Source organism: Psittacula echo (assembly GCF_963264785.1).
Source record: "Psittacula echo genome assembly, chromosome: 1".
Classification (NCBI taxonomy): Eukaryota; Metazoa; Chordata; class Aves; order Psittaciformes; family Psittacidae; genus Psittacula; species Psittacula echo.
Window position 1 is genome coordinate 146,618,447 of NC_137735.1, and position 12,665 is coordinate 146,631,111.

Genomic DNA, 12,665 nt, shown 5'->3' on the forward strand with positions numbered 1-12,665 from the left:
GTGATGGGCATAAAACTTGTATTTGCCAGGTGCCAAACACAAATGACAGTCTCTTAGTGTTACACTTTAACCTGTCAGACAGCTGAACACCACACAGTCCTTCACTTGTTACTCCCAGTGGGATGGGGGAGAGAAATGAAGAAAAAAAAAAAAAAAGTTAAAACTCCTTTTAAAAACTGAGGTAAAGTCAGTTTATTAGGACAGAAAAGGAAGGAAAAATAATATTGATAAAAGAATATACAAGTGATGCACACTGCAATTGCTCGCCATCTGCTGACCAATGCCCACCCAGTTCCTGAGCAGCAGGCTGCCACCACCACCCCCCCCACCCCCCCCCCCAGCCAACTGCCCCCAGTTTTCTTGTTCACCATGACACCATATGATACGGAATATCCCTTTGGACAGCTGGGGTCAGCTGTCCCATCTGTGTCCCCTCCCAGCGCAGCCCCAGCATCCTCACTGGCAGGACAGTATAAAAAGCTGGAAAGTCCTTGGCTTAGTGTGAGCTGTGCTCAGCAACAGCTAAAACATTGGTGTGTTAATCAACGTTATTCTCATACTAAATCCAAAACACAGCACTGCACCAGCTACTAGAAGTCAAATTAACTCTATCGAAGGCAAAAAGAGGACACTTAGTTTTGCTTGCATTTCCATCAGAGAAGAGTAATTAGGGTTTCTTTTTAATTCTGTTTTTCAGAGGAGGGAAAACCTTGTTATCTGTGAAACCTCCACACTTTTTTCTTTCTTCTTAGAACTGATAAAACTGGAGACGTGCATGCAGAAGTTATGTATGTGGGGAAAATACTGACATTTGCACAACCAAGGAAGGGTTGTATGATCACAGTATCTTCTTAGAAAGTGAGCTGAAATGGAACCTGAATGTCAGCCTCAAAAAGATGAGAGTAGGTTGGAGGAACATGTATTTTGCTGCTGCTTCAAGCAGCTCTGCTGTGGCTTGCTTAGCTAGACTTGAGAGATCTTTGCTGGCAAAATGTCCTGGTGTGAGGTTGTTATCAAACAAAGCTCATCAGTGCAACACTTCTGAGATATGAAAAAGTTTTTTCTGTTAGCTTGATTTATCTGTGGAGAAGTTCTGAACATAGGAAAGCTGGTTTCTTGGAGTAAATAGTTCTGACAAATAGTCCTGCGGGTGCAAAGTTGACGTGGGGTGGGAAAGATAATGTAGATACAGAGGAGCAAGACAGTAGCTGTGCTGTAGGAAGTGATGGAGATCCATTCAGTCCAGCACAATTTGAACTGCTGATGTACACTGTGAGTCAAGAGATGTAACTCTGTGTACGTTAGCAGCAGTTACCTCTGAAACTTCACTTGATTGTCATTTCTGGAAATGAAGTGCAACTTGTGCCTGACAAATTTGGTGGCCTTCTACAATGGGGTTCCAGCACTGGTGAATAAGGGAAGAGCAGCTGACATCACCTACCTGGACTTCTGCAAAGCGTTTGACACCATCTCAGATGACATCCTTGTCTCTAAACTGGAGTGGCATGGATTTGATGTGTGGACCACTTGATGGGTTAAGAACTGGCTGGAGGGTTGCACTCAAAGAATTGTGGTCAATGGCTCAAAATAAATGGGAGGTAGATGATGAGTGGCATCTCCCAGGGATTGGTTTTGGGATCAGGACTGTTTAACATTTTTGCCGACTGAGGCTTGAGAGAGTTTGAGTTGTTCAGCATGGGGAAGAGAAGACTCCAGGGAGACCAGATGCTGCCTTCCAGTCTCTAAAGAGGGCCTGCAAGAAATCTGGAGGGGGACTTTTTACAAGGGCATGTAGTGATAGGACAAGGGGGAATGGCTTTAAATGGAAGGTAGGTTTCTATTAGATTATTAAGAAGAAATTCTTCACTATGAGGGTGGTGAGACACTGGCACAGGTTGCCCAGAGAAGCTGTGACTGCCCCATCCCTGGCAATGCTCAAGACCAGGTTGGAAGGGGCTTTGAGCAACCTGGTCTAGTGGAAGGTGTCCCTGTCTATGGCAGGGGGTTGGAACTGGATGATCTTTAAAGTCCCTTCCAGCCCAGACCGTTGTATTATTCTGTGAAAGCCACTGGTAGCTGAGGCCACCACCATGTCAAGGATCACTGTGTCATCTCTGCATGAGTCATCATCAGGTTTCCTGGCTGCACGTTTTGTTTGCATAGCTTTCAAGCATAACTGGTCTTCTTGTAGTTCTGATAACCTCAAGGAAGTGAAGTTGCAGTGCCACTGTGTCCTCTGCATGGAAGATGGCTCCAAACAGTGATGGCACGAGGGACAGCAAAACATAGCTGGCCTAGCTGTAGCGTGTCTATGCAGCCACTCAAGACTGAGAGGAGATCACTGAAGTCTGCTGCACAGAACAAAGAATATAAATCTATCCCATGACTGTCAGTTAAATTCTGCAGCAAATCTCAGGTAGCAGGAGTAGGTACAAAGAAGATTATTGCAACTGCACTGACAGCATTTAGGACAAACGTAGCAGATGCTTTCTTTCCTAGTGTGGCATAGTCTGTAAAAGGTTGACAATCGTTTTCAACAATAAAGAAATCTGCCATTGCTGTGAAGAATTTCTAAGCAGTTAAATTTTCAGACTTAATGATACAGAAAATATTTCTTACAGTGAAATACCCTATAAGTGGAATTGAATGGCCAGTACATTATTGGTAATGTTTCTGGTTTTTAAACAAGTGGCAGACTAACCAGAGGTAAATGCTGTGTTGTGCTTCTTTGACTATAAAGAATGATAAGTTTGGTAAATGTGTTAGCTGATTTTGGAAATCTATTTGATTCTACAAGGTGCTGAATTATTTCATAATGAGTATGTACACAGTGTAGTCTGTGCTGAGTGACAGCAAACAGAATCCTTACGCTGTTTAACTTGGAATAACTTCAACTTTCAGAAAATCAAAGAACAGCTAAGGTTGCTAAGTGACAGCAAAATATTTATCCATTATTTAGGAAATCAAATGGCTTTATGCAATGAGTATTAAAGGACAGCATATATTGTGTGCCTCCCCCGTGCTGTACAGGGCCATTATTGTACATGATGAAGACCTGCATAATTCAGCACAGTAACTACAGCTATCACCCCCGTCTTAGTACTGAGCTTCTCTAATACTGTTTATTTAGTCTTGTTCCTCAGTAGAAGAGTAATTCACTATAAATGAACGCCCTCTGTCTCTGCTCTGAAACACAAGTAATATTCTTGTGTAGGCAAATACTGAGAGGAGGCAAGGTGGGGGAAAAGGAGGGGAAATGGAGGGAGAATTGCTGTTTATAACCGGCTATTTGCTTTGTAGGCTTATTTTCATCACCGATGTGTGATGAAGCTCATTAATAGTCAGTGATGTGGCACAGGCTTTTTCTTTCTCTGGAAGGAAAGGATAATGATGGGTGCAGCCTAAGGCCTTTCCCTGCACATGGCTTTCACAGAGGAGGTGTGCATGGGGCTTTCAAGAGTCCAGCCCTGTGGATAAAGTCATCCCCCACCACCACCCGTGGATGCTGGTGGGAAGTTGGGGTTACAGCAGGGTTGGTCTGGGACAAAGACTTGCGTGGCTCTCAAGTCTCACTCAGCAGTGAAGTGAGAGTTGTTTCAATTTCCTAGACGCTGTCATAGAATCATAGAATAGTTAGGGTTGGAAAGGACCTTAAGATCATCTAGTTCCAACCCCCCTGGCATGGGCAGGGACACCGCACACTAAACCATGCCACCCAAGGCCTCATCCAACCTGGCCTTGAACACCGCCAAGGATGGAGCATTCACAACCTCCCTGGGCAACCCATTCCAGTGCCTCACCACCCTCTCAGTAAAGAATTTCTTCCTTATATCCAGCATAAACTTCCCTTGTTTAAGTTTGAACCCATTACCCCTTGTCCTGTCACTACAGTCCCTGATGAATAGTCCCTCCCCAGCATCCTTGTAGGCCCCCTTTAGATACTGGAAGGCTGCTATGAGGTCTCCACGCAGCCTTCTCTTCTGCAGGCTCAACAGCCCCAACTTTCTCAGCCTCTCTTCATACAGGAGGTGCTCCAGTCCCCTGATCATCCTTGTGGCCCTCCTCTGGACTTGTTCCAACAGTTCCATGTCCTTTTTATGTTGAGGACACCAGAACTGCACACAATACTCCAAGTGAGGTCTCAGGAGAGCATAGTAGGGAGGCAGGATCACCTCCTTTGACCTGCTGGTCACGCTCCTCTTGATGCAGCCCAGGATGTGGTTGGCTTTCTGGGCTGCAAGCACACACTGAAGCCGGCTTATGCTCATTTTGTCATTGACCAACACCCCCAAGTCCTTCTCTTCAGGGCTGCTCTGAATCTCTTCTCTGCCCAACCTGTAGCTGTGCCTGGGATTGCTCCAACCCAGGTGTAGGACCTTGCACTTGGCATGGTTAAACTTCATCAGGTTGGCGCCAGCCCACCTCACAAGTGTGTCGAGGTCCCTCTGGATGGCATCCCTTCCCTCCGGCGTATCAACTGAACCACACAGCTTGGTGTCATCGGCAAAATGTCCTGGCATTTCTAAGGCTGATGTGGCAAGAGGAAAGCCCACTGTGGTGGGTTAGCCAGTAGCCCCGCACAGCTGAGCTGGGAGATGCTGCAAAGGAATGCAAGGAGGTAGCCAACATCCTTGAGCACACTGCTGTGGTTGGAGGATTTGGGAAGGTGGGGAGACAAGGAAGATGGCAGTTAATTTGGCACCTAACCAGGTATCTTTTGAGGCAGAATGAAATCATATGAAACAAAATCTAAAAAAAACAACAAAAAACATGTAAAGTACATACATGCTCTCTTTTGTAGGCATGTGGAGCTTAGGTTGAAAGCTTGGTTTGATGTGCAGGTGGACCTTAAACTTGAAGTGTGTAGGGCCTTGAACACATGGTCTGTTGGAATTGCTAGGAAATTATTGGTAGTTGAATTTTTATTGTCCTGGAAGTGGTGTGTTAAATTGACTGTCAGTATAAATGCACTGACCTGTTGTATCGTCCAGGTTTGGTTCTGGCTGAGGGTATGGGCAAGTGGGATGAATAACTGTATAGTGAAACACAATTCATGATATGAGAAAGCCACTCTGGCACTAGTTTCTACTCTTTTTCTCTCTTTTTCCCTTTTTTTTTCCTTTTTTTTTTTTTTTTTTTTTCATTGGCAAAGAGCCTGGCAGGACAAGAAACAAAGTTATGTTCAAAGAAGAGCATCAGAAGCTGAATGGAAAATTATTTATTTGTACCTTAATTTCTTTTCACTCAGGAGATGCAAATTTATCTCCTGATTGAAATGGAAGGGAGAGACAGCTGTGTGAGGGAAGGCTCATCAGGTTCTTTCTTTTTTTCACTCTTCTTTGCTCTGGAAAAGTACAGTTTGGGCTAAAGTTGTCTAGAAGAATCTGCTGGTATTGAAGGCACTGGACAAAACAGCTTAGTTTCGAAATAAAAAAGCTTCTTATTTTTAGGAAGTGTTCAGAGACTTAAGTTGTGTTTGGTATTACAAATCATATACACTGCAGCTGAGAATTTGAGGGATGACTCTTTGGTTGGCTCCTCCCTAGTCCCTTTTTGGTTTTTTGTAGCCTGCATAAGAAATATTTGATCTAACTCTGTCTATAATTGCAGTCGTCACCTCCTGCTATTTTCCTGAAATCTCCATATGGTCTGAGAAAGGTTATTCCAGGTAAAACAGTATGAGAGTAGAGAAGAAGCCATGCTGTTGCTAGTGTTAAGGTCAGGGCTTACTGATACTGACACAGATCTGAACTCCAAGTGCGAAGACATGCAACCTGTGATCATTTCTTTCCTGTATTTCTAAAATTGCCACAAGGTGGCAATGGTTCAGAATGTTATTCATCCAGAAACAGCTCTTTGTCTGGCTGCACTTGTGGGGAATAGGGTCAGCCTCACGCTGTGGTTCCAAGCCAGCAGTGCTCTAGGGCATGCAGGGAGAGACTGGTTGCAGCTAACATGCAGGCCACATCTGAAGCTTTTTCGTTTTAAAGGCCAAAGTTTTCTAGAGAATATTTGTGCTGTGAGTTTTGTCTTTGCCAGCTGCTGTTGGCTGCCTATGCTTAGGGCAGTAATGAGCTGCTCTGTGTACTTAGGCAGTGAGAAACAGATGAAAATGCTCCAAATCTAGCCTCAGACTCTGTGAAGCGAGGGTTGTTTGGGTTTTTTTCTTCTGTCTTTCAAAGAGAAGATCAGCAGTATTACTGTTAACATGCTTTGTTTTTCCTTCATACTGTCAGTTTATTATTTAAATGTAGTTAATTAAGTAAAAACTAATATTGAAACAACTCCCTAAACTGCCAGGTAGTTTGAAATGCAGCTCCTTATAAAAACAAGAATTTAAACTCTGTGTAAAATCCGTTTATTGAAATCATTTAAAGGTATGAGTGGAACTAAAATAAAAACTCCTCTAGGTTTTTGTACCCAAGATTCACTTAAGAAGTGGAAAAGCAAATCTTTAGTTCTCCAAGGGGAATGTGTTGGGGTATATAAGACTGATTTGAAATGTTAAATGCAAGGTGAGAATTTTTTTTAATAGTTAAGTGCTTGAGGCTCTTTTGATGCCTTTGTATTACTTTGTAATACAAAGTAATTTGTATTACTTTGTATTACTTTGCAACTTGAAAGCAAGTTATTCTTTAATTAAATAACTCTGAGAAGTTTGTTATATCTTAAATACATTGTTTCATTCTTTGATAACCTACTAAGGTTAGCAAATGTAATGTGAAAAATAAATGTTACCTTTTGTGAAAGGCACAAGGATGAAGGGGAAAAGAAATTTGTAGCTTGTGTGGCTGCAATAAAGAAAAAGTAAATCTGAAGGCCGTTAATCTTGTTTTCCCTTAAAGTTGTCTTTGGTTATCATTCTGGAGAATGCAATCAAACTTGTATTCTGAGTTGCTGGAATTTAGTTACACATTCTCCCATGAAGCGACAGTATCACACAGAGCTACGACAGCAGCATCACACAGTTAGGACCACAGATTTCATTCCACTGAGAATGTGAAATCCAACTAAGCAATACAGATCTGAAGCAGGTTATTGGAAAGCAACAGAATCAGTGAGGCTTTCCTATGCACTGCAGGTGGTATTCAGAGTTCAGTTTACATTTGGCAGTCCTTATTGGTGTCCTCAACATAAGAAGGACATGGAACTGTTGGAACAAGTCCAGAGGAGGGCCACGAGGATGATCAGGGGACTGGAGCACCTCCCGTATGAAGACAGGCTGAGAAAGTTGGGGCTGTTCAGCCTGGAGAAGAGAAGGCTGCATGGAGACCTCTTAGCAGCCTTCCAGTATCCGAAGGGGGCCTACAAGGATACTGGAGGACTCTTCATCAGGAACTGTAATGATAGGACAAGGGGTAACGGGTTCAAACTTAAACAGGGGAAGTTCAGATTAGATATAAGGAAGAAATTCTTTACTCTGAGGGTGGTGAGGCACTGAAAGAGGTTGTTCCATCCTTGGCAGTGTTCAAGGCCACATTGGACTTAGCCTTTGGTGACGTGGTCTGGTGCGAGGTGTCCCTGCCCATGGCAGGGGTGTTGGACAATGATCTTAAGATCCTTTCTAATCCAAACCATTCTATAATTCTATAATTTTTTATTTTTATTTTGCTGTTCATGGTTCTTTCTATTAGAATTAAAATGCAGACACTATGTCCGCACTGATAGTAAAGATGTGAAGTAGTGGGGAACTGAAAGCAAAGGTCTGACCCAGAGGAAAGGAGGAAGGGGCATGTGCAGTAGAAAGGTAATCCTACTGCAGAAAGCTTTTGAGCTCCTTTATGTGAACTCCTACCGGAGAGAATCTGGCCAGGCTCATTGCCCCCAAGTTTTAAGCATTTCATTTGAGAACTGGCTATCCTCATCTCTAGTTCCTTGTTAGCCAAGATGGACAACTTCAAAGCAAGCTCAGACTTGGATAGGTTGAGCTGTTTGGCGGTGTCCAGGAGTTAATGTTCTGTGCAGATGCCTGTTTCTCTCCATTTGCTATTATGGCTTTCTAATGGAATTAGATGTCCCTTTTTATTCTGCATTTCTGAGCTACTACTTTTGCTGTTAGTTTTGGCTTTTTTCATTATTAAAGGCATTTGGCTGCAAATTGGTGAGTGTAATTAAAAATTACCAACTTTTAAAAAAGTAAAATATGACTGAGAATTCACTGTACACTAAATATTCTGACAAATAAAAAACCCAGAGGAACTGTATGCTGCAGCAGACTACTATAAATTATTCTGCATCTTGACAGTTAACTGTGTCTCTATAGATGACAGTACTTAGGACCTGTAAAATATAGTCTTCAGATTATCCTTAGTGCAATGTGTAGCTTTCCATGTTTTCCATTGGATTTGTTATTATTTTGTAGTTTTGCAGAACTTTATTCCCCTATACATCCAGATTTCATCCAAAAAGTAATGTAAGGAATGTACAGTAATCCTAACATGTCACTCAATCCTTAGAATTGCTTACTACCTGAATTGGTATGAAAGCCATATATAAATGTTTTAAAGGCAGGCATTTTAGTTTGCTGAACTATGATGGTTAGAAATGAGGAAGTCAAAATTAAATTTATATTTCATTGCCTTATTCATAATATTTTTGTTTGATATATGGGTAATAGACAAGCAAATCACCTAAAGAATGAAGTCTGCAAGCATGAAAACACATTTCCATAATTGCCTTGGCAGGAAGCCTGCGTGTTCTCATGGCAGAGCTGTGAATACTCCATGGGAAGAAGGAGCTGCTTGCTCAGCAGCGGTGCACCGTCTGCGGGAGCATTTGGCTCTTTACTTCCCCTATGAGAACAAGTCTGTGCTAGAAAAAAAGTTAAACCATCCTTATTGATTTGTATGTTCCATTATCTTGACTTATCCAGTATCTTTAGAAAAGGAAGAGAATAAGGGGAATTGAATAAGGGGAAAGACCTGTCCTGCATAGCTGGAAATAAAGCTTGGTTTCTGTTAGAAACAGCTAACCTTTGCGGCCCAGATTCTGTGCAAGTAGTGGATGTTTGGCAGACAAGTGGATAGATGTGGTTTTGGTCTATGTACAGACATAAAACAAGTACTTCTCTTCCATAGATTTTTAACTAGCAGGGGTGCAGGCTGTCAGTGTGTCCATGTTGGGGTGCTGCTCTCAAGAGCTCATGCAGGAAATTTTTCCAGGTCACACCAACCTCTGCTGAAGTTTGCTTGCCTCAATAGGAGTCTTCTTCTGTAGTGGTTTCTTGGGCCTTGTTCTTTATCGCTAATAGTTTCATCAAGAAGAGGAACAGAATTATCATTTTTAGGTAGCTTGGATTTTTGTTTTCAAAGGCGTAGTTCTTTGGCTTTGCATCCATACTGCCTATATTTCACCATTTTTCAGAGGTTTTCTCATATCAAGTATTTAAATGGCATCTATACTTTTGTTTTCTGTGAAAATAGAACCGTTTTCAGGTTTGCATTCAATTTCAAGAGAGTGTTGCAGTAAATTACTACATGTTCCATAGAAACACAAGACATGCAAATATGTCAAACTCTATGTAGGATCTTCCCTTGATATGAAGGAAATAAATTGTCCAACATAGGCACATTCTCAGGATACCAGTAATTTTGCGAATTTTGTAACACAGTTGCAGCTTAAATGGCTTCAAAGAGTGAGCACTATAGACCTCATAGCCTATAGTCACCATACTGACTGCAGGTACAAAAAAGTTCTTCTGTAAGACGATGCGGTCAGAATAACGTTAGTTGTTGCAGGTTAACCATTACAAATGTGACTTTATGCCTTCTGGAAAAACATTTTCAATTTCTGCCTACGCATGTATTTATTTGTTTATTTTTAACCAAGCAAGATACAGGAAGGATGAAAAACCTTTTTTATTACTTGTGTTTGGGTGTTTTTTTAATGTTAAATTTAAAGTTTGGGAATATTCACTGGAATAAAGGCAAAGGCTCACACAAGTTTTTAAGTTCTTGGAAAGCAAAACAACTATTTTTAACCCTCGTTTTGTTATATTAGTATGTTAGCAGCAGTCATCTTTGATGTGACATTCTAACTTCTCACAGATTTGATACAGAGAAAATATCTTAATAAATGTTTCAAGAGTTGATAGGAACCTTGGCAAAAGGCCCATGTCTGGATCACTGGAGAGCTTTCAGATTTTGCTTTTTCCAACATTAATCTTTGATATAAATGCGTCGATTACAAGGTTTAATCATGTCATGCTCTCTACAAGGAGTCTGTTTTAAAAATGACCTCAGCTTTGATATGAAGTCCATCAAATGTAATTTGGTGTCAGTCCTGGAGCCATGTGGCTGCCGTTCCCCATGATTAGTTGTTTCGTGTTGTTTGCAGTGGTTATAACATTGGTGGCTAGAAGTCCATTTTCATCATAGGGAGCATGTTTTGTCCATTTTCTTCACAGTGAGCACGCGTGTTAAAACATGCCAATGGTAGCACCTGGATTACTCCAAAAAGTGGACACATCTCAGTTGTTTTTCACTTACTTGAAGGCTGAAAAAAAAATGAAATATTTGAAGGCTGGAGCTAAAAGACAAGCTAAAAGACAAGCAGCTGATGCTGCTGTCGTGGGGAGGGTCAGCATGTGCATATGAAATATTGCTCAGGAGGAGTATCCATGCAGACTTAGCTGTAGCATCCCAAGGACACAAGGGAAAGAATATAGAAGTTTAGTTGCATGCTGAGTGCATACATGACTTGCTGCAGCCACCTGACTTATCCAGCTAGGACTCTGAGGAGCTGCCACTCTCTAGGGAGCAAGCGGCCAGGAAGCCTGTACATTTTCCTCCCTGTTCACAGCTTCCAAATGTGTATAGTGCTGCATATTTTTACTTCAAGACTAACTGCATTTAATTTTCTCTCCCCTCTCCTTTTTTTCTTGTATAGCTCAATAAGCAGCAACTACAGATACTGAAGGAACGTTTCCAGGCCTTTTTGAATGGGGAGACTCAAATTGTAGCAGATGAAGCATTTTGCAATGCTGTGCGAAGTTACTATGAGGTAAGTTATGTGCTTTGTTTTCTGTATTGTTTAAAAAGTTCATAGGATCTCTTTTCAGATACAAGGAAAGGCATTTTAAGTTTCAAAGGCTGTGAACTTCCAAACCTTCTAGAAACAGCTTCCTCTTCCTTAAAGCACTTTGCTGTTTTAAAAGTTGAAATCCACTGCCTGGGCACAAGAGATAAACTGACTGCAAAATATCCACACTTTTTGAAGAAGGGAAAAAAGAAAGACAAAACAAAAAAACCCTGGTGCTAAAAATCTTTCTGGCAGCATTTGATACAACTAAGCACTGCTATCTTTATCTCCATATGTCTAAGGTACCTCTTTTAATCAGTGCTTCAGTTGTAGGTTACCATCTTGAGAAATGTGTTCTGATTTTTTAGTTACCATGAGTTTTTAGGAGAGGAACTGCCTGTTCCCTTCCCAAAGAAGAGAGGCTTTCCATGCAGCTGGGCAAGCTCTCAAATTCTGCTGTGACCTCCCAGGCATGCTCAGTGCCTACACGCGCCAGTGCAGATCTTTAGATGTGCCTTTAATTGCTTAAAGGACAGGTCCCATTCCCAAGTAAGAGGGCAGTTCGCTGTCTTTTTTGTCAGATCAGCAGCATATGGCTAGAGAATTTATTTGTTACTCTTAGCAAGTGCTACTGCAGATTCATTGTGTCTCATCTAACTTCAGACTTGCTTGCTCAATCATAAGGGATGTGTGTTAAACTTGCATTTCTTTTGTAGGGTCTTCTCTGTATTTCACTGTACCACTTTTTTTTTTCTTTTTTTTTTTCCATATTTTTTAGCCTTATTTTTTTATGTATTGTTTGTCCTTTGTCAGCTATTTCTTTGCTAGTGAATGAAACTCTTCATGGAGAAAAAGATGTGACTTAGGTCCTAGTTTGGTTTTATCTACATTAAATTATGTTGCACAAAAAAATGAATAGATGGGGGTGAGCAAATGGTTTCCCTGTTGTACAGAAATGTGAGGACTCAGTGTGAGATTGTCCAGATCACAATCTGATCAGAACTGTGGCAGTTCAAATGAAGGAAATCACATAAAGACACTTGTGAAAGGATGGGGATAGGTCTGCAGGTGAAACAGAGAATATGTACTACATCTGCATGTGGGAACAGTGCAGGATTTATTGGAAATTAATCCTTTTTTCTGTATAACTGAAGAAGAAATTAAGACTGGGAGGAAGAAGAGCTTGGAAGATGGTGCAGGGCAAGGCTGAGCTAGTTAGCTGCCCAACAGTAAGTTTCAGGGGGTTGGGATGTCTCAAGATGCTGAACATGGGGTAGAATTGAAAAGGACATAATGTTTGTGGTTTTGTCTTTCAGCAAGCTGTGTAAGAAGCTTGATGTGTTAGAGGAAGTAGCCTGCCCTTCAGAAAGCATGTGATAGTGAATAAAAATTATTTTAAAATGAATGCCTAACCAGTAACTGTCCTGTTAAGATTTACTTTGAGTCTCTTGTTAATGAGGGTTTTTTTGGACACATTGAGAACTATGTTTTTCATCATATCTGCTGTTGCAATGAAAAGCCATGCATAATAATCTAAGATAGCCCTGTAAAATAGAAAACTCAAATTCTCCAGCTATTTTCAGCCACTCATTACTTTGAATTAAGTGTACAAGAGTTCTAGCTGTCCAGTTTCAAACAGATATCAA

At 41.3% G+C, this 12,665-nt stretch overlaps 1 protein-coding gene across 7 annotated transcripts in view; it reads left to right on the forward strand.

The window, feature by feature from the left end:
- Positions 1-12,665, forward strand: part of CADPS2 (calcium dependent secretion activator 2) — a gene marked incomplete at both ends in the record, with an annotated part of 338,118 nt that overhangs the window by 53,000 nt on the left and 272,453 nt on the right. For all 7 annotated transcript variants that reach the window (XM_080622719.1, XM_080622717.1, XM_080622722.1 and 4 more), the window contains one exon: positions 10,888-11,001. In XM_080622719.1, coding sequence (XP_080478845.1) covers positions 10,888-11,001 — 114 coding nt within the window. The remainder of the gene's footprint in view (positions 1-10,887; positions 11,002-12,665) is intronic.